The following is a 22,898-nucleotide window of genomic DNA, read 5'->3' as shown; positions in this document are numbered from 1 at the left end:
TGCCTTGTCCAGCGCTGGGCCTGGGCGGTCGCAGAGTACTTGGATTCCATTATTTGACAGGAACAACAGCTAACCCCTTTTCTACTGTTCTCCTTTAGAAAGACAATGATTCCCTTTACCTCTGGGGGCCATTTTCTTCCCATGGTGCATGAGATTTGCTTCTCTGGGTATCAGGACTGTTTTCATTCTTTGCTTTCTTAAAGCTTTAATTTAAAAAAAAAAGTATAGAAAACAAATTACTAGAAAATAAAAGTTAACTCACATATTTATTTCTTCAGTAAAATTACTTAACAAGTGTTTAAAAATGTGTATTTATAACCATGACTCATTCCAAAAAGAACATGAGTGGCTGCTTAAAAAAAGACATGTCTACAGCAAATATTGTACTTTTGAGTCTTTTTCCCCCTCTTTCTTTCAAGCTTTACCGCTTTAAGTGAACAGAAGGCGAGTTGAGTCACCCATTGTTAAGAAACTTTCAAGAGAGCCCACCTGCAGGACCGGAAGCAAGGGCATCCTGGCTAGCGAGGCCGGCTCCCTCTTTTCAGCAGTGGTCAGAGGCCCCGTGGCTCTGGATTTGGGTATGAATCTGTGCAGGTCTGTCAGCTCTGGGCAGGTTCGGGCTACCCACCCTGACCTTTCCCTGCCCTCAGCTTCCGCCATTTCTTGGCATCATCCTTCCAAATCAGAATGACTTTCAAATGCTATTTCCTGACCTAGTATCGTCTTTCTGTCCTAAGAAAGTAAATATATCTAGGTTGTTATTCAATCTCAACAAATTATTTTAGACACACATGGGACACACCCGGAAGGGACTCATTAGAAGTCTTCATCAGCAATGTTGTGGGGAGGTGCTTCACCTCACCTCCCCGGGAGTCTCAGCTTTCAGAAAAAGTTAGAGCTGCTAAACTCCTAATGCACTTTTAATCCTGGCTTTTTGAGGAATCCTCTATGTAATTGTCTTCAAACATGGTCATAGCAGGGTTCTTTATAACAGCCAAGAAAAAGGAGAGAAAAAATTGACAAGAGCATTTCAAAACATGAAAGTAAACATGTAATCCTAGCACATTATAAATACACTGGAATATAAGTCTGAAAATATATTTGGCAAAAGCTCATGATTCACAGTATTGGTAGACAGCACACAGCAGGTTTTATAGATGAAGAATATATTATTTTTATAAAGGTTAAAAATCTTTGGAAGATCAAATTTCCAAAGTAAAAGTTTACGTTTCAAATGAGGAAAAGTAATAAATATGATAGGTATTTAATACAACAGTGGAAAGTGTGCATACACACATGCATGTGAGTGTGTTTAATAAATTGGGGAAAAACAAGAAAAGGGAGATTGAGAAACGGAATAGCGAGATGATAAGGGAAGTGGGAGAGGAGGCAGAAGTCAAAGAACAATAAAATCCTGGCCAGCAAATTGACTGCATTCACTCCCTAAGCTATTTCTCATCTGCAGCTTGAGTGGGAAAACTCTGGCAGCCCTTTAGGTACCAGGCCTACTGGCAAGAATGCAATTACAAAGGAGATTGAACTCCTTCTATACCTTCTAAAGAGCTTGGGATTTGAATTTCATGGAAGATTACTGTTGTTCTGTTGGACTTACACAGCACACCCTGTACATACAGATTAAGCTGACTCTATCCACAGCTGTGTGGCTGACTAAGGGAAGCGCAGCACACTAAAGTGTCTGCAAAGGCAAAGAACTCATCATGCCAAAAAGAGAATCTGTACAGGGAGTGCTCTAAAACTAAACAAAAGGAAATGCAATCAAAACCCTGGGGAAAAAACACTGCAACTCTGAATATCCTCATATCTTGGAATTACTATGCTGAGAAATTATAAACTGTATTTCTCCAAGTAGCCACGATCCAGATGAAGACACCATTATTTACTAACAAAAGATGGAGCAGATGATCTAAGAATTCTTTCCAGGTTGCACATTTCTGACTGCTTGGACTTCTCCATGATGTCGTGGCGAGTGATCTCCAGAGAGAAAGTGAGCAGAAGAAAGCTGCCCATTGTACTTCTAACACGCTGTCCCATGAAAATAATTGGAGAGAGGAGAAAAATGACACTGAAATTGTGTCTTAGAGAACAAGGCTGATCTTTCAGGGAAACAGTCTGCGTAACATATTAAGGAAGGTTTTTCCACTGGGGAGTGCTGCTGGGAAAATTGATGCAAAGGACCATGACTTCATACATATGCAATCACTGACTTCTGAAGCCGTGCGCCTCTAAATGCGATAAACCCTCTTTCCAAGGCCACAGCTCAGTGCACCGTTGTAATGAACATAGTACATTAAACATGAATACCATCTACTTTATTTCACAGGTCCCTCCGAGTTAGCCCATTATATCATGCCATTTAAAAAATCACATGGAATTTTCACTTTGCTGCCGAGAACACAAACCACTGATTATCTTTGAGTTCACCATGCTGTGACAGCAGGAACATCTCCTTCAAATGAGGCAGGCAGGGCCTGATGTCGTATAATTCACTGGCATTTTAAGGTATTCTTTGGCCCCCCAGACTATTATTTTGATCAAAAGTATTAGTGAATTATCAAAGGGAAAAGATTCTTAACCTTGCTCACAGGAAAAATCATCTTTGTGACAGCATATAGCGTTATGTTCCTTCACTTAACCGACTGACCTTTTTATTGGTGAAGGTGCAATAATTTTAGTTGTTCCTTCATTTTCTCCATTTTCCATGTTTGCAGTTACCCGATTTATACTGTTTGATCCTAGGAACAAAGAGGGAGAAGAAAAGACAGAAAAGAGGAAGACAGAGTGAACAGGAAAACACCAAGAAGCAAAAGTGTTATTTTAAAATGCAATTTTAGGGATGTCATGGCACATTGTATCAATAAATTATAATTCCACATAAATAATGAATCGAACAATAAATCTGAGGTGCTATTTTCTGACAATGTAAAAAAAAAAAAAAAAACCCTCACACCCTCAACATAACAATGTCCTATGGGGTGTGGGCTATGACACTGCTTTAAAATGGGACCTTTTGAGATGTTAAGAGTTAACTCCTTATATCATGGATAGTCTTTGCTTTACACAGTTAAGAACAACATTCTAAAATATTTAGTACTATATCTTGAAATGTAAAACCTAATAATTGATAACTACATTGTAAAGAAGTTACCATTTGTTGATATGCCATGATAGCTCCCATTCTAAAACAAAACAATTTCAAACCTGAAAATGTGAAAATATTCCAACTTATCATACGAATGGCAAAAAAAAAAAAAGGAGTAATATAGAAGTGATTTGTATCACTCATACACACAAAGTTTTAAATGTATTTGTGCAAACATCCCTAAAAACCTAAAGCTGACTTCGTACAAGCTGTTACTCCACAGAGTTGCTTATATGCTGGGTGGACCAGCAGAGGGAGCCCCGGCAGACACGACGTTGGAATTACACAGGCCAGGTGAGAGCCGTCCTGGAAGTCTGGGTCCCATGCCCGGAGCAGGAGCTGAAACACTTGCGGAGTGAGACAGGTAAACACTAATGATGTCTTTGCTCAAGTGACATGAACCTCGCTGGGAAGCTGCAGGGGAAACCAGAGAGGGGATGCCCGAGGTCCTTGTCCAAATAACTCTGTGCCATGCAGGTGCACCTACGTCAGAGAGGCCTCTCACAGGGGGACAGGCACGGTTTGAGTCCTTCAATACAAAGTGTCATTACCACTAAGAGTTTTCAAATCATGAGATGAATTTGTAATATTAACAAGAGCTAATATTTATTGAGCACTTACTATGTGTCAGGTGTTATTCCAAGCACTTCGCATCTCTCTGGCCATGTAATCCTCAAAATAATCATATAAAGTAAATATTGATATTATCCTCGTTTTTAAAAATTAAAAAATGGGCCTTTCCCAAGGTCCCACAGCTTAGGAGTGTGTATGTGGGGGTGTAGGGAGGGGGCAGCTTTGAAAGCCAGCAGTGTGGCTGCAGAGACAGCTCTAAACCACCAGCACACATGGTCTCCCACGTGCCCTCCGTGCCCCACCCTCAAATAGTTAAAAAGTCAGTCTAAATGAGGAGTCCACTAGGACAGACTGACTAGAAAACAAATGAAAAGAAAGTCCCATGAGGAAAGCATCCAAGAGGATGGCCAAGAGGAGAATTTTTTTCTCTCAAGGGCACCTGAGACTGAAAGTCTACAAAAGAAACTCTTAGCACTCCCAAATCCTTCCAGAGCAGTTTGCAGGCATGTCTGACTACCCATCAGGAAAGGTAAACATTAATGAATATACCCTGGACAGAGAAAACAAACAGTGGTTTCAAATAAGAGGTTCAAAAACTATTATTCTAAGGAATTTGACATGAATTCAATATCTGAGTTTGGTTCCTATTTTGTAATCCTGAAATGGAACGGTGAGCCTGAAGCTACACGTGGCATTGAAGACTAGCTCGTGCTAAAGCAACTTTCAGAATCCAGGCATTAGACTATAACAACATTGGGGCCTATGAGAAATTTCACCAGGAAATACCATGATAAATGGGACACTATTCCCTTGAACAACCCAATGTGCTATCAGAAACGGCAGAGGCCAATCACTTTCTATTTTGCCAGGGCCATTAACAAAACTTCAGGGCAGATCCCCAAAATTTGAGATGGAGCTGCTTCCCAAAGGCAGAGCTCTATGTGGTATGACCCTGGGGCGGGGGCAGGAGGAATTAATTCATTTGTGTCCCAGACATTGTTCCTAATACATGTTTTTTTAATGGGGTATTGTTCTCAGCAGATGTTATTAATTCATATAAATGAAAGGGAACTTCAAGTACCTAGGGCTGTTTTCCCAGGCTGGGAGGTGGAGGAGGCACAGCAGAGAGACCAACACCCAGTGCCAATAACCCCAATCCAAGGAGCACCGAGTAAAGGTGAACAGCACATTAACCAAAGCCTCGTGTTACTAGCTTAGGAAAAAGCCTAGGTTTACTCCAACCCCCATCTTGTTAGACTGATAGTCTTTTCTTAATCTAACAACTAATCAACTTGGGAAAAGCAAGGTTGCTTCATCACTTCTACTCCTTCCATCCAACTCTTCTAAAAAACTTAATAAACAAGTAGAAAAACGACTGAATAGTTTTAAATAGAAAAAATTTCAAACTATACATGTGTAAATATTTTCTTAAACCAATACTTGGTTTTTTGCAATATCACAATCATAATTTTTAAGATGAAAACACTGGATGGTTTTCCAAAAGAATTTTGAGGTATATGCTCTGTCTCTCTCAGACACTCACCAGGCTTCTTCAAAACAGACTGTGTGACTGTCAGGGTTATTTTACTAACACAGCGTCATAATTCTCACATACGCAGCATAAATGAGTTAAGATATTGTCAATAATACAATCTAATTCATGGTTCTTTTATATTGAAAACAGTGGACTACTAACTAAAAATCTATTTATATGAATCCCCCTACTCTACAGCTATGTCAACTGAACAACCTGGGTTGGTTTTTTGTTGGGGTTATTTTTTTTTTTTGGCTTTTTTTTATTGTTGTTCTATTACAGTTGTCCCACTTTTCCCGTTGCTCTCCTCTATCCCGACCCCCTGTTGTCCATGTCCATGGGTCACTCATACCTGTTCCTTGACTAGACCCTTCCCCTTCTTTCCCTCCATATTCCTCTCCCCCAGCCCCTCTGGGTCCTGTCAGTCTGTTCCTTGTTTTCATGCCTTTGTTCTTTTTTGCTTGTTTGTTTTGTTCATTATGTTCCTCTTCTAAGTGAGATCATACATGGTATTCGTCTTTCACCGCCTGGCTTATTTCACTTAGCATAATGCTCTCCAGTTCCATCCATGCTGTTGCAAAAGATAGGAGTTTCTTCTTTTTTTTCTGCTGCAGAGTATTCCACTGTGGAAATGTACCACAGTTTTTTGAACCACTCATTTAATGATGGGCACTTAGGCTGTTTCCAGCGCTTGGTTATTGCAAATAATGCTGCTATGAACATAAGGGTGCATAGATTTTTCTGAACTGGTGTTTCAGAATTCTTGAGATAACCCTGGTTTTTAAAAGCCTTACTAGGAACACAGATTTATAGGGGAAAAGCTACTTCCAAGCAATAATTTACTGGAAGCACTTCTGAAGTATGCATTCAAAGGCTAAGTAAAAAATAATTCTTTTCTATTCATGGATGTAGGATTCTTAAAAAGCAATACTTACTAGATTTATGTTGCTAAATGTGCATTTAAAAGTAATAGCTATACTTTTAAAACACTGTTTTAATCATCTTCCTAATTAGGTTCAATTAGTGAGATTTTGCTCATACTATTATTTGAGAAGAAAGCTATGCAACTCAGTAAAGCTAGATTATGCGTTGGTTACTGAACTATGAAAAGGTGGGAAATACAGATTATGCATTATTTAGGTTTACCCAAGTTCCGTTTTGCTGACATCCACTACCGACTTTTTCTCCCCTCATGATACCGCCCTCCAGAATCATCCCTTCTACCCTTCTACATTAGCTCAGGCTCTTGCGCTACAGAGGAACGGTGACCTGACACGCCCTGAACACTAATGGGCACATGTCCTCACGTATTGTTGGCCACAGAATAGCTCCATTTCAAAGAGGAAGAGGAGAAGCCAAATATTAACTAAAATAATTAATTGATAACAATAAAATTTTAGGCTGTCCCAGGGGATATTTTGAGGTTGGAAAAGTCCTTCTTCCCCATTCCTTTTTCATTGTAAATCATAATGGGCCACTGAAAATAAACATATGAACAGTTTAACAAACTATTATAAAGTGAATGGCTATTTAACCACTCCCCACCTCAAGAAATAAACAAGGAGGGCAATTTTCCTATGCTGTGCAAATCACTCCATTTGCGGCAACTCTTTCTTTTAAAGTCAAACAGTCAGTTTCCATATAAATATATCTAGAAACAGAAAGCAGTACGTGTTCATTTTATAAAATATTTATAGTATCACGATAAAATTATTTTTTAAATTTTTTTAAAAAGATTTTATTTATTTTTAGAGAAGGGAAGAGAGGGGTAGAAACATCAATGTGTGGCTGCATTTCACACGCCTTCCTGCTGGAGACCTGGCCTGCAACCCAGGCATGTGCCCTACACTAGGAATTGAACTGGCAACCTTTTGGTTTGCAGGCTGGTGATCAATCCACTAAGCCTACCAGCTAGGGCTATTTTTTAACTTTTTTTGTTAAGACTTTATTTATTTATTTTTAGACAGAGGGGAAGGGAGGAGAAGAGAGAAGGAGAGAAACATCAATGTGTGGTTGCTTCTCATGTGCCCCCTACTGGGGACCTGGCCCACAACCCAGGCATGTGCTCTGACTGGGAATAGAACCAGTGACCGTTTGGTTCACAAGCCAGTGCTCAATCCACTGAGCTACACCAGCCAGGGCTTAAATTTTTAATAAATTAATAAGAACTCAAAATTTTTTGATTGAGGCATAATTCACATATAACATTATATTAACAACATAACTATTAAATATTTGTATACATTGTGAAATGATCACCACTGTATATCTGGTTAACATTTGTCACCAAATATAATTACAGAAAATTTTTTTCTTGTGATAAGACCTTTTAAGATCTACTCTCTTAGCAACTTTGAAATATGGAACACAGGACCACAGCCCTGGCTGGTGTGGCTCAGTGGATTGAGTGCAGGCCTGAGAACTGAAACAGCACTGGTTCGATTCCCAGTCAGAGCACATGCCTGGGTTGCAGGCCAGGTCCCCAGATGGGGGCATGCAAGAGGCAACCAACTGATGTTTTTCTTGCACATCAATGTTTCTCTCCCTCTCTTTCTCCCTCCCTTCCCCTCTGAAAATAAATAAAATCTTTTAGAAAAATATGTAACACAGTATTGTTAACTATAGGCACCATGCTGTAGGTTATGTTCCCAGGACTTATTTATTTTATAAGGCCTCAAAATCATATTAAAATGAAGGACACATCACTGCCCCTCTCCCCCATGACAGCCAGCACAGTGTTTAGCACATGACAGGTATTTAATGGAGGTCCATTATTGTAAATGGGTTTTCTTCTGTTTCTACAACTTCTTCTTCTCGAAGGGAAAATTTCAGGATAATTATGTTATGTTTAACAAGTATCAGAACTAAGACAATAAAAAAACAAAACAAAACCCTGAATGTGGTAGTACAGGCAATGCAGGACAAGAGAACATGCACCATATCCTGCAGGGCTGTGCTACTTCTGAGAGCTTTAAAAGCATCCGTGTGCTGCAGTACACTGCTCTTTTGAATCATGGTCATAGATTATCTATAACAAAGATCAGCTATCAGCATATGGTTATCAAGGCTCCTTAGTAAATCTGTATTTAACTTTAGATAAAATGAAATATTAACTGTAGCAAAGCCACTTAAGAATTTGTCAGGAGCATCCAATTCATTTTATACATTGTTCACATGAAAAACACAAAGAGCTTTATTGCAAGAGGCTGGTCACATTTGAAAGAATCAATTTATTAGGGGACTGCTACAGTTTATTAAGGAGCCAAATCGAGCTCACCACCTGTGATCATTTCTGTGTCTGGACTGTCAGACACCACAGCTTCATATAGGCCCACACAGTTCCCTACAGTTGCGACAACACTGCAGTGCGAGTCTCCAGTGTTCCATGGCCTTGTTTGTTCCCTTCTAACACCCTACATGCAAATGCTTCCAGCCTGTGTGCATCAGACCCCTACCAGGCTTCTGTGTGGTTCGCCTCTGTTCACGTTTGAATGCCCCATCTTAAGTGACCCTTGCCTTCGGTTCACGAGGAGTAACTGTCAGAAACAGAATCGCCTCTCCCCGCATCTATTTAGCTATGTGATCTGGGGGCAGTTCTTAAAAGTCATCTCTGTGATGTCAAGATTTGGTGATAAATATACATGGATTTTCAATCATAAAGCCACTTTGCATTCAAATAGTTATGAGTCTCACAAAATTTGTAGCTCAATTTGACACCTTTTGACCCAAATTAAATCTGATGTTACTTAAATGTTGCCATTGATTTCAATTTACAGAGTAGACATGGAGGATAAATATGTGACATTTAAATGAAAAATATTTATATTTTCAAGGAAGAATGTCTTATTCTGTTTTATTGGCAAAAAGACAAATAGCCAATAAGGAAAGCAAGACTGTAATATGTAAGTACTGTCATTTTAAGAACTCTTAAACATGATACATTTGTAAACTTTTAGGTAAAATTTTATCCCTCTTAGGTGGGAAAAAACTCCTTTGTATCTGATGCTTGAAACAAGCAACAGACAAACCAGACAGATAAGTATGCCCTATACAACAGATGATTGTTTCAGTAAAGCCAATCTGACTTAATACTATGTAACCCAGTACAACTTCTCAGAACAAATCTTATATTAATGAATTAAGAATGAACTAATAAATAGAAATATATTTCAGCTCTCTTTCTCACACTAACAGTACGAAGTCACTTTGCCTTGGTTTCACTGACTTCAAACTGAGTACTATGGAAAAAATGGCAGACAGCATAACAATTTAGTGAAATAAAACAAATATTTTTCTTATGCCACAAATTATGATCAAAAGTAAAATGACTGATAAAACCTTATTCCTATCATCATGAAAGGCTTTATACTTCGCAGAACACTCATTAATTTATATAAATCAAATTGAATTTCAAAACACACAATTTGGAAAATAGAAGTGTTTCTGAATTCAACATCTAATTCTTTAAAGTTCAAAGGCCTGACATAGGCCCACTCATCCTAAAGAGACAGCCAGACCCCTGCTTTTCTTTTGAGCTGCTGCATTCAAAAGTCCCATGGGTGGTATTTAAGCACAGTTACCTCATTACCACAAATACCCAGACTTTTAAGACACTGATTTTGCTACATGTCAACTGCAAGATCAAACGAGGCATTCTGCTAAAAAGCTGGAGGGTAAATTACAAAGAAGGGGCATGGATGTGAAAGATGCTAGGAAAATCTGTCTATGCACAAACAATTCTTCCCTGGTTGATCTGCTTCCAATTTCCTCTTCTCTGACCTGACACTCTCCTGGATCCCTCTGCTTCCCTCATCACCAAAATGATCAACTTGGGAGTGTGACTCAGGTGGCAATAAAGGCACTTCATCCTCTGCCCCTCCACCAGAGGCACACACTAGGGGAGAGGTGGTCACAGACACCATTCTCTGTGGGTCAGGATGCCAGGTTCAAAATGAAGAAAGGAAGGCACTTCTGAGCCTGGGAAGGCATTTGTTCATTTCCTTAAGACCCAGTAGAATGAAAGGGTTCTAATAACTGAAGAACTTGTAGTCTGTCTACACCAGTGTGTGCTGGAGGGGCTGCCAGGCATGATAACAGCGGAGGAACACTCATCATTCCCTTCAGGCCTCTTAGGTCCAATGACAACACCCATTTGTGATTGGCTGGCTGTAATCAGCAGGTGGGGCAGATCACTTGGATACCACGCTTTTCTTCCTGTGATATGAGGACTTGGTATGAAGGGAGAGAGTTGAGTAAAATGCTCACATCCTACCCTTGGTAGTAATACTCTTGCACTCCCCCAACCCCTCCAACAGGACCACAGAATTTAGAATGGCCTAGAGCAAACCTTCTCCAGCCATCTCTCAAATATCGGGGGTAGGCAGTTCATACTGACCCAAAGTTGGTTCTGACGGAGCAGTATGCTGGCCCACGGCTTCAGAGGCTTTTATTTCATGAAACTGGAATAGTATATGAAGTACATACAAGCAAGTAGTACATAAAATTGTATATAAAGATTGCTTTAAAAAGGCTTATTTATTCAACATTATTTAACTAAGGCAAAATTGGGAAATGTTATTTTTTTTTTTCTTCTTCCATATTTGAGCCTGTATCTAAGAGGCCTCAACTCAGTGTTCCTCAAACTACTTTACCCAAGTACCCACCAAAAGAATTAGAAAAACTCCATACCTCAGTGTGTTTGTCTAGGACAGTATCTACCATTTTTTCATCAAAAGTTTTAATAGTACCAAAGGATATCACCTGCAATATAGAGTATATATTGACATTTTTTAAATAGAACTGTTTCATGATTCTCTTAAATGTATGCAATGTAATAAAATACCATAGAAATTTGATATCCATAGTCACCCACTTTAAAAGTTCATTAATGAGTTTAACAGTTAGAAATTTCATAGTATTCTTTTTTTCTCCTTATATTTTCATTTCAATGTCACCTGCTCTGCAAAAATTTATCCCAAAGTAATGTTTTATGCTTGAAAGTTTTTAATTCATCACCCTATTTTATTTCTGTGACAAAAATAGAAATAAATTAAGTTTTATTTCCCATGACCATAAAGCTCTAGGTGTTAAAAATTTCTTCTAAACTATCGTTACAATGATTAATAGTATTTTATTTTATAAAGTATACTATTAGTATATGATACTAATGTTGTTAAATAATTATTAAATATACAAAGTAAATTTTTATTGGAAAATAATTCTTAATGACATGAACATAGTTTTGTTTTCCCAATGATTACAGGGATACCCTTCAAGAATATTATTTTTTTCCTAGAATGAACAGTTCAGCAACAATTCTATACCTATTTTTTTATTCTGATAGATTTTCAGTGCTGAAAAACCCTATTCACAGAAGTAGAGGTTTATGTAAACGATTTTGTTATGAAGACACAGCTCTTTTTTTTTTTTTTAAGATTTTATTCATTTATTTATTTACTTACTTACAGAGAGAAGGGAGAGAGGAGAGAAACGTCAATGTGTGGTTGCATCTTGTGCATCCCCTGCTGGGGACCTGGCCTGCAACCCAGGCATGTGCCCTACACTGGGAATCGAACGGGTGGCCCTTTGGTTCGCAGGCTGGTGCTCAATCCACTGAGCCACACCAGCTAGGGCTGAAGACATAACTCTTGTCTAAAGAACTTCAAAGAGTTACATGCAGACATATATAACTTTAAGTAGTGATACCATATAAAATGATTTCAAATGTTCTATTAGGAGACAAATCAATTGGCCCTTCTTCAATTTTGTTGAAAATGACTTAGGAAAGGATGTGTCACTTGATAATTAAGGTCATTTACTTCGCCAACAGCAACCCAGGAGGTGTAAAATTTTAGGACAGAGCAGTTTAACTGTTTTCTTTTGGAAAATGAGAAAAGGTCCACTGGGGAAGGGCAGGCTGGAGAGAAGGACCTTCAAGTCTTAGTACCCCAGGCAGATTCCTTCTAGGATAGAGAATCTGGAAATTGATTTGATCAAACTTGCCTGTGCCCACGTAACAACATTCAGAAAGCCCTTTCCCACCAGGAGTTGCATCCCCCAGGCTGGAATCTTCTGCCCTCACCCACGTGTCCTTCAAAAACCACTTCCTTCGCAAAACATGGATTACCCTCAGCCATAAGCAAATTATCCTTCTGGTCACTTCCAGCTTTCAGTACTCAGCTCTATGGCACTTGACACATTCTGCCCGCATTTAAGTACGTCTTTTACCTGTCCAGTCTGACAAGGTATCTTAACGGCCTACAAGGTGGAAAATCATATAAACCTACATTTGCTTCTCAGCTCTGCCAATTTACCCACTGTGTAGCCTTGGACGAGTTATTAAAACCCTCTGGGCCTCAGTTTTCTCATCTGTAAAAGAGATTACCAACTACTGATATAATGATATGAGAAGTATATTAGATAACCTATATAAAGTGCTTAGCACAGTTATTGGCCTTTAGTAAGTGCTAAATAATGGTTGTATTGTTTTTATATGACTAAATTCCTCTAGATCAGGGACTAAGTTTTACTCATTTTTCCATACTCTGTGGAATAGGGACTCTGCTGCTGTTTTTTCCCCCAATCAATTCTTCAGTTCCCAGGGGACACTGGCTGCATGTCCTGCAATTTAACTAAACTATGACATATTTACCTGGACATAGTGTCAGATCCTACAGAGTAAGGGCTCAGTCCCACAAGGCTGCCCCCACTTCAGACACCAGTGGAAAGTCCATGTTTTTATCTGCGCTTCTGGCCAACTGGCTATAAATCAAATGTTCCATGTCCCCCTCCCTCAGTTCGATTAACTTGCTAGAGCAGCTCACAGAACTCAGAAGAACAGTTTGAACACTAGGTTGTGGGTGTATTAGGGTAGATAAATCAGCAACAGACAGAGGGAAGAGATGCACAGGGCACGGTGTGAGGGAAGGGGCACAGAGCTTCATGGTCTTGAGTGCACCACTCTTCCTGTGCCTCCACGTGCTCACCACCCCCTCAGAGCCCTGTCCTTTTGGGTTTTATGGAGGCTGCATTACACTGGCAGGACTGATGAAATCATCGGCCATTGGTACTTGATTGGAAGTCACCCCTCACGCCTTCCTGGAAATCACAGGTGGGACTGAAAGCTCCACCTCTCTAGCTGCACAGTTGATTCTCTGGCAGCCAGCCAGCCTCATCCTTCAGGCTTTTTAAGTCACCTTATCAACATAAACTCTTTCGCAGTTAAAAGGAATTTGTTATGAATAACAAAAGTCATCACAGCCACCTTCACCACTCTTTACCACTTAGGAAATTCCAAGGGTTTTAGTAGCTTTGTGTCAGGTACAGGGATCAAAACCAAATGTAATAATTATTATAAATCACAGTATCTCAGATCTTATACGAAAGAGGTATTCGATAAATTCTTGTTGAATGAGAAGGAAAAGGGGAAAAAGTGATACTCATGGCAATTCCCTAAAACTATGATATTTAACTCGAATATACAATAGGTCTTTAATATCGCTTGCTTTTGCAATTTTGGTTGCTATGCATGGAATGCTAAACTCTCCTAGGAAGAGTGGAAACATTAACTTTTTAGAAAAAAATCTAACCAGAGTTGTCATATATTAATAAATCTTCTACAGAATGAAAATAAACATTCACTTTAAGGTAGAATAGAAAACAGAGTCAACAAAGGAAAACATCCTTGAACAAATGTACACCTGATGTGATGCTCCTTCCAATTAACACTGTTACCTGCCTGGTCTCCTTTAGGCCCGGTAAATGTCCCATAGAACTTAGGCATTTTTTGAAAGGAAAAAAAAAAACCCTCATATAAAAGCAGGTTGACCTGCTGCTCCTTTATAAATGAGCAGATTATATACTATCTTCTCAAGTATACCTGCAGAAACAAGTGGATTTAATGGACTAAATAAATCCCACAATAATGAGAAAAACACGGCATGAATATTTTCAAATAATTCTAGGCCTTTCACCTTTTTGCTTTCCAAATACGTGTCCTCCAAAGACCTTGGTTCAAATCCTGATGCTGTTCTTACTAGCTATATAACCTTGAATAATTGTTTAATGTTTCTGAGCTGCAGTTTTTTTAGGTGTGAAATAAGAATACCATCCACCTTCCTCATGAGTTTCCCAAAAGGATTATCTTAAGTAATGTTATTTGCTGTTAAGATGCAAGGAAACTTGCCTAAATTAGGGATTCATCCTAAAAGCACAGCAGGCTGTCACAGACTGAAGTCATGACCACCAAGTCTTCCACCCCTCTCCTCCTCTCTGTGCTGCGGGGTCCCTCAGTGTTTCTTGCAGTGAGTCTATTCTTTGCAAACCAGCTTCTATGTTCATGGGTACTCTTGTGATAGCAGCCCCCAAAAGCATAGCTTTCCCTGCTGAGGGACTCATGCCTGTGGCTCCAACTCCAGCTTCTCTGGGTTGTTCCCTCAGGCGCCCCATTCTCACACCAGGAGTGAAGGGAGGGGGCAAGGCCACTGTTATAGAGAGAGGGCTGTGTTGTCCCTCACCTCTATAGGACTGTTGGTCACAAGATCAGCATGGTGCTTATTCAAAGTACCAATCCTAGGTACTTGCTCCACAGTGAAAGCTGTTCCCTCCTCCTCTCGTTGTTCCACCTCCCCTCCCTTTACCGACCAAAAGAACCTTGAACCCCAGACATTCGAAAACATTTTTTACATTGATACCAATAAGGCAGAGAGAACCATAGAAATTAATCTCAGATTTCTCAACATCTGAAGAAAACGCTGGCAGAGGAATCACCATCATGAATCCTGAATCTGATAGTAAAACAAAGGTGTGGAATCCTCAGACACCGCCTGCATAAGAGACCTATCTCAAAAGAGAAGCTCAAACAGGGAGACACGCACCCTTGCACCCCTGTCTTTAAAGAAAAAGAGGGTGAGAAGGCAGGGAAATTTGCCTAAATCATTCGTAAAATCAAGGCAGAACCCTGATTTTATGGCAAAATCATGAACTGACACCACAAAGGCCAAGGTGGAGCCTACTTTGACTGCTGATTTCTAAAAGTTACTCAAACTCACAGGGTTCATGGGGGGACTAGCCTACAGTTATGTTCACACAGAAGTCAAGGGTAGACACAAAGCCATGTGAACCTATCCTGAAAGGGCTCTTTTTATGTGTGTCCCGCAAGACAACACTAACCTCTAACTATGAGTTTAACCGAAGAAGTAAAAACCCAGATTCATCTGGTTAATTTGGACTAAAAGAATAACTTGGAAAGCTGTATTGGTGCAACTATTATTGTAATTAATTTCATTCAATTTGCCAACAAGAGTTTCACTTGGACTCGAGTGTTAAAGAACCAGCTCTACTTTTGCATACAAAAATATTGTATATTTCCAATGACAAAAATGTGTCTTGTAATCTGGAAAGATACTTTTTATAAGTGCATAAGACTTCTGAAGTGATGCTTCAAAAAAAAAAATACTAAATAAAAGCTTTCCAAAAAAAATTTTTTTTCATATTTCGTCTTTTCAAGTTTGTGACAGGTAGCCAGAGAGAAGAAAAGAGAATTTTAGGAAGAAGAGGGATCTTTACATTTTAGGTACCCAATTCCTTTATGTTAAAGATAATGAAGTAAAAGCTCTGAACATTTTTTGGTGTGTTACAGATCATGGCCAAGTTAGACCTAGAATTTAAGCCTACTCAAGTCAAGTAAATATTTTTTCCTCCCACTATACCACATGCCTTCTCAATGCAAAGACTTATGTAATCAGTCAATAGGCAATTCCCTCAGCAGGAATTCTTACAGTCAAGGTGGAGAGAAAGTAGAATCACAAATTTGGACCATATCTCAGTAGATTATATAATTCTGATTTTTCACATTGAAAGAGGAGAGTGACAAATACACTCTATCTAAAACAAAGTTAGCACTCTGTTACACTTTTTAGAAATCATCTCCAAAATCATCCAAATAACAACTCTTGGTCAGAATGTTTTGTTTTATTTCCCCTGCATAAGAATTTATACTAATGTCTTCCCTACCTGTCTTCAGCTAACCTAGAGACAATAAACTAATAAACACAGCACAATACCCATTAAGCACCCAATGGGTGTGAGAGCATGTTTTCCTAAACATTCCTCACAGTGCCTAGTGATTCTCTTCCAGATATTCTCCAGGTTTCCTACTTTGCTACACTTGCAAATCATTTCACCTCTTTGGGCCGTAGTTTCCTTATGTACAACACGAAGTAATTAACCTCTACTTCATCTAATCCAAAGACTTTGGGGTCCACTATGAGTCTCGTTCCTTTGAAATAAAGCATGCTCTGACTTGATGACCTTTAACACAGTCTGCCATACTTTAAGTCCTGGATTAAGATGCACAGGTATGAATGTGTCTTTATGCTCCTCACTTGGAGACTCAGGTTGTATCTGTTACAACAGAGTAGAAATTCCTGACGTTTGAATTTTACATCATCAGTTTTGTACTGTTCCATTACTTTTTCCATGAACTACAATGCACCCTCCCTAGCATAACAACAGTGTTCCCAGCTCTGAGCATTTCAAGGATATCTTTTGGAAGCCTGAATGTGCCTTGGGATCATTTTGTGAACTTAACACATTCATGACAATTATCTGTAAAGCTCTTAAAAGTATGATATGGCAAAAATACAAACCAACATACTAAATAACATACTAAATCTCTCTCCCACTGATCCCTATTCTTTCAAAAACCCTTCCATGGCCGCTAACGTTACTAGTTTTCATGGGGCAAGTATACATGTAGGCATATCCTCCTATCTCTAATTTTTATTTGTCTTTTTATATAATGGGAGAGTAGTGTACGCTAACTCACCCCTCGTGCTTTTTCCCCCTTGCTTATGCTCTGCACTGAAGATCATTCCATATCAGCACACACAAATACATCATGTGCTTTTTTTTCTTCTTCTTGACATTATGGACTCTAACTGACCTAGATTCAAATTCAAGCCTCTGTCTTTTCTCCTGTCCCCCGAGAGTCACAACATCTTCTAAACAATGAGTGCGATCCTATCTGTGGGGTGCCCAGCACAGTGCCAGGCATGCAGTGATGCTCAGTGACTGTTAGTTACTAACATTCCTCTGCCTGGTGGAGTGTTTCACGGAACCTGGCCTTTCATGGCGGATACTGAAGGACTGTAGCATCAGGCCAACACAAATTCAAATGCTCAGGTGGCTTGCCATCTTTGTGATGACAAACACAGCAACATGCCTGCTCATGCTGTAGAAGTGAGGTTAGCATTTAACTTATGAAATCCCCGGCCCAGAGCCATGGTTGCTGCTGTTTACTCCTCAATTCAACAACTCTGCTTCCCCTCTCCACGCCCTTTCGGCTTCGCCCCTTCTTTGTCTTCTGGTTCCATTGTGTGCTTGATATGAAAAATGCACTTGTGTAGGCCTCGCAGCTAATTACTCCAAATAGGGAAAACCGCCTTACATGGAAGATGGAATGATTAAGTCTGAACTTTAAACTACCACGCAATGCGATCATTATTATGAACTCACTGAGAGGAGCTTATTGTTCCCTCTTCACCGCCATAGACTATCCCAATGGGGCTGGAGAGCAGTGCGCATGGGGTGGGGGGTAAAACTCAGAGTAAGAAAATGGTGAACCAAAGGCCCCTCCGAGAGGGAGTAACTCTGGGCCGCCACAACCACTTGCCAACAGCTGCCCCTGGGGGCTCAGAGGCCCGTCAGCAGAGCAGAAAAGCCTACACACAGAGAATACTCTGTTTATACTGAATCTTCTAGATTTGGTATAATCTGTTTATACCCACCTGCCTTAAGCTTTATTCACTGCACCTAAATGACTCTCCACCCTTCTCCCACAAAAGGCCATACCTCCTCCACATATCATGTTATCCTTTGTACATGAAGTTGATGCAATATGGTAAATACCATTTCAAGACTGACAGCTGGACTCAGAGACTAGTCAACGCCATATAATAAAAGACTTCCTCTTAGTTATGGAGAAGTAAACTAAAGTGTCCCAAGCCCCTCCATGTGCTCAACGTGATAACTGCCCACTTCAGATCCTATTCTTGAGACATCGACCGTGAGGCAGGGGTAACATCCCCATTTGACAGATGAAGAAACTGAGGCATAGGCTGGTGAAGTGGCTTCATAACATTCCATAGCTAGGACATAGCTGAGGCTGAACCTGGATTTCGCAAATACAGCTGACTAGAGCATACTGCTTTGACCTGACATGCCAGTCTCTACACACATAGCTTGCCTTTCCTCTGCCTTAAAAATATCTTTATAAATATACTTCTAATTGCCATAAGCCAAGGTGGGCTTCTGCGGACATCATGCCTAGCATAATGTGCCAATCAGAAGTGGTGCTCAATGATTTTTACTTTGACATTACAATTTCTCAGCAGCCTCAAGCTACACACTGCATCAAGTAAACCCTGACTTCATTATATCAAAGCATTTCTGTTCCTCCTGCTTTGGGCTGCACCTACCCCAGGTCACCAAGAGGGTCAGCTACCCACCTATATGTGAACCATTTGGTACACGGTCCAGAGCTGTGTGGCACTGCCATTCCCTGGAGTTGGCCAGCTGACCTACTAACTGCTGAGTGCTCCTGCCGGGAGTCACGGGATGTGGGATCTGATTCAGAAATGCTCACAGGGCACGTCGGGGAACCCCGCAGTGACCCCCAGGGCAGGTGGCTCAGCCACTCACACTGCAGAGGCAGTCCTCAGGCCCTATCTGGTCCTCAGGAATGTTCACTCTAGCACACAGAGACTTTCTTTAAAAGGAAACTAACTACCCATACTTAAAATTCCGGAGAGTTTACATAAATATCCAAATTTCATGCTTCCCTTAAAACACGAGAAGATTTGGCCCTGGTTGGGTGGCTCAGTTGGTGGGAGCGCCGTCCCATAGACCAAAAATCCAAAAATGTTGCAGGTTCAATCCCCAGTCAGGGTGCTGCGTACAGGAAGAAACTGATCGATGTTTCTCACATTGATGCTTTCTCTTTCTTTCTCTTTCTCTCTCTCTCTCTGTCTTCCCTCTCTCTCTCTCCCTCCCCCACTCCCACCTTCTCTTTCTAAAAATTAATAAAAACATACCCTTGGGTTAGGATTTTTTAAAAATTTATAAAAAACCCTGGAAATTTGACAACACTGGGTCCAAGCTCCTGTACAGGAACAATAGGTTTGGCCTGAGCAATACAAACCATCTCACTCACAAGTCATTTTCACAACCCCTCAGGCACTGTGTTCGCAGCATCTTCCACATATTCAAAGTAGGAATGCCAAAATGTCACCTGATCTTGCTTTTCAGTTGTCTAAAGACAACTATTTCTTTCTCTGTTCTCCAGAGTGATATCCTTAAGAATTTAAAATGTTGCATCAGACAACCAAAGCATTGTTTATCCAGGGTAAATGGCTTTACCCGTTGCTTTTCTTACACCTAATTATGGATTATAGCCAAATATTCTGTCTTTACTGCCTATGTATAGCAGAGACTCTCTTTGGACAAAAACCCACCTACATGAGTTGCCAAGACCTTGTCCAAGAAAGGGCTGTGCCAATACCTGCTTTTCCTTCCTGCCATCTCATCTCACCCCCTGCTTTACCCCAAGCTCCCCAGAAGCCATTCAGATTTGCAGGAATGCTCTGGCCGCCTGCCCTGGCGCTGAACTCCTCCGGGTGGGGCAGCAGGCAGGCTGGGTGCAGGGCTCTTGGTTCTGGAATGCACTTCCTCATAGTGGTGCCAAGGCCTAACCTTGGCAGATTCTAAACACAATGGCTTTTTAGCTACCAGGGCATTTATTGTTCCTGACTGAGAGGTGAAACAAAGAGTTTTTTTAATTTGCAGAGAACTGAGTGGCAGGTTAAGGAGAGCAGTCACCAAGTTTGACGGAATTTCTTTAACTTCAGAAGAAATAAAAGAAAGTCCTGAAGAGTTCCAAGTCATGCACTAGAAATTAATAATACAAACTAACAAAAAGCAAGTTTCCGTTCTAACACAACTTGTTTTTTCTTACATGTAAATGTTAAATGAGAGGTGAATGTTTATGCCGATAACTCGTGAAACTGTAGTTCTAAAATTTTAGAGAGAATACCAGCAAATTCAATCTACGAAAATTAATAGCAAAACTTACTAGAGTCAAAAGAAATCTACTTTATATTGAAACCATAACTCCATGTTTGCCAAATACAGTACATTCTAATTAAATTAAATTCATCTATGTCTTGAAAGCTTCTTTCTACCTTGTTAATTGTCAAAATTAAAAAAGAGAAAGCTATTATTCCTGCGCAGCTCCCCATGAAGGGTTCCAGGAATAGGGAGCTTCTGAGAGAGACATGCTCTGGAGCTTCCAGTGAGAAAGGGTGACGTGAGGGACGGAGGGGCTGCCTGGGTGGTGGGGAAGAGGACAGAGGCCTCAGGGCTACAGTGACCTAATGACCTGCAGGCCAGTCCCCACCCCCATTCCACAGCAGAGCCTTAGCAGGGGACTGGGGTCATGTCTCTCTAGGCAGGCTTGACGCTAAACATCACTTACTTGCTTTCGCTAATATTCCAATATAAATAGCTAATGATTGATTTACTAGACCTACAATTTTATAGGTTCTTCTGTTTTGTTTTATTTTGTCTTAAGTCAAATTCCCTTTCCAATCTTACCTTTGCTGAGACAATTGCTCAGCTACAATTAGTCTTTGGTCATTACACAAAGTGACCACAGTAGCTATTTCAGGTTAATAGTTGTGGATCCTGAAAAAGAAGATACCTATTAAGAAGGGCTCCAAGTGGCTAACTGGCCACAAATTTTAAAAACAGAGCCTAGCAGCCATTTCTACACACGGGCCTCTCACACAAGCTGCACTTTAAGGAGACACTAAACTGCCTGTCTATGTTGTGTTCCTGCCCTCTGAGCCAGCCCTTATAAAGGAGTTCCTGGAATTGTATTTCAACCAAGAAGACTGAGGTTTTCCCTGTCCAATTGGAGCTGCACAGCTCTGTCCCCATCAGTATCTTCACCTACCAATCAGAGCAGCTCCATTCTAACCAATCAGAACAGTACTGTTTGGACCTATTGAACTTGAAGATTTGGAATCCTCATTCACATAAGGACAAACCAATCAGGGACCAGAGACAGGGACTTCTCTCTTTCTCTCTCTCTCTGTCAGCTTCCCTCTGTCTTGGAAAGAACAACCTTCCCTTTACACTGAAGACTGGAGGCTGCATTTCCCAGGCTGGAGCTGAAACACTGAAGATACCTCACTGGACCAGTGCAGAGCAGCGCAGGGCAGAGCGAAGCAGAGCAGGGCCCAGCAGAGTGCGGGTCACCTTGGAGCTGTGCTGCCGCTCCACAGTCATGCTGTTATGTCATGATACATACAGTATGACTGTCAGTTATGATACAGCCACACTGTATCATAATTGAGCTGTTTGCATGGAATGAAGTGTCCTTCCTCCCTGCACCCCAAATTGGGGGTTCCTGTAAGCACTGAATTAGCACCAACAATCATCGATCGACAACCCTAAGCCCAGGAGGCTCACCAAAAATCCCTCCCCTCCCCCACAGGCAGCAGCCCAGCTTCACATAGAACTGCCCACCTTCATGGGGCCTGGCGGGCTGGAACAAAAAGCACAGTGGTGACTGATGTAGTTGAAGACAAGAGGTCCCCCTACAAATATTCTGCTCCAAGTCAGAGCCCAACCATGACCTTAGGCCTGGGAGATGGCTGAGACTGGGTCTCTACCAGCTGGAGCCAACAGAGGCTCAAAGCAGAGGGCGGGCGAATTAGAGGAAAGAGAAAATGTAACATTTAAAGAAACAGAGTAACATTAATCCCTGCCTCACAATATCCTCCATGTACATGTACATGTACATGACAGCAACCGTAATACTGCAACATGGACGTTTGCTAAATGGTCCTTCCCCACCCCAGACAGTCACACACTGCCAAGGGCAGGGTCACCTTTCCATCCTCAGGACACATCACAGTTTTGTGGAACACAGGCCTGAAAAGTTAGGCTGGAAGTAATTTAAATCAAAATAAAATGTACACAGAGCAAAGCCTTAGTTTTTAATCATAGCATTGTTTAATCCTCTTTTGAAAATAAAACTGATGAAAATATACCACCGTTTAAGATACGTATAATAAATCAGCATGAATGCTTAAAGATATCACTACAAGGACATTCGCTTTAGTTATATTTATAGTCTTCTAAATTTGACACAGCTTCAATACTCAAGATCTAAAAATTGGTTGAATAAATTATGTCAAGTCTGTACCTCTGTGCAGGAGAAAATTATACAGATCTTAAAATGGTGCTGTACAAGAACATTTTAAAATTTATTAGACCATAGCCATGATATATTTATTCGATAGGAAAAGCAAGTTGTAAAACATTACTATATAACTTTTGCAGAAAAGATATACAAATGACTAGAAGGCAATAAATATAATATAGTGTTAGTACTAGGATAACGGAGTTGAATATGAACTTTTTTTTTTTAGGTGACAAAGTTCTAAGTGTCCTAAACTTTCTAAAGCAAGCTGGTATTTTATAATAATAACAGCAGCAAAACCTGTGCTCCATTTTAAAAGATCCACCTGATGCTGAGAGCCTGTGCTAGAGAAGCCTGGGCCACGC

The 22,898-nt window shown here is 40.4% G+C and overlaps 1 protein-coding gene across 1 annotated transcript in view; it reads right to left on the bottom strand.

Moving 5' to 3' along the window:
- EPB41L4A (erythrocyte membrane protein band 4.1 like 4A) overlaps positions 1-22,898 on the bottom strand; it is a 245,132-nt gene that overhangs the window by 46,300 nt on the left and 175,934 nt on the right. The window contains exons 13-14 of the mRNA XM_054589971.1: positions 2,663-2,753; positions 120-203 (exon numbers count right to left, since the gene is read on the bottom strand). Of these exons, the coding sequence (XP_054445946.1) occupies positions 120-203; positions 2,663-2,753 (175 nt within the window). The remainder of the gene's footprint in view (positions 1-119; positions 204-2,662; positions 2,754-22,898) is intronic.

The sequence above is a fragment of the Pteronotus mesoamericanus genome, unplaced genomic scaffold (genome assembly GCF_021234165.1).
Source record: "Pteronotus mesoamericanus isolate MK-2021 breed Mesoamerican mustached bat unplaced genomic scaffold, CSHL_Meso_final scaffold_167, whole genome shotgun sequence".
Classification (NCBI taxonomy): domain Eukaryota; kingdom Metazoa; phylum Chordata; class Mammalia; order Chiroptera; family Mormoopidae; genus Pteronotus; species Pteronotus mesoamericanus.
This window is presented reverse-complemented; position numbering and strand designations above follow the sequence as displayed.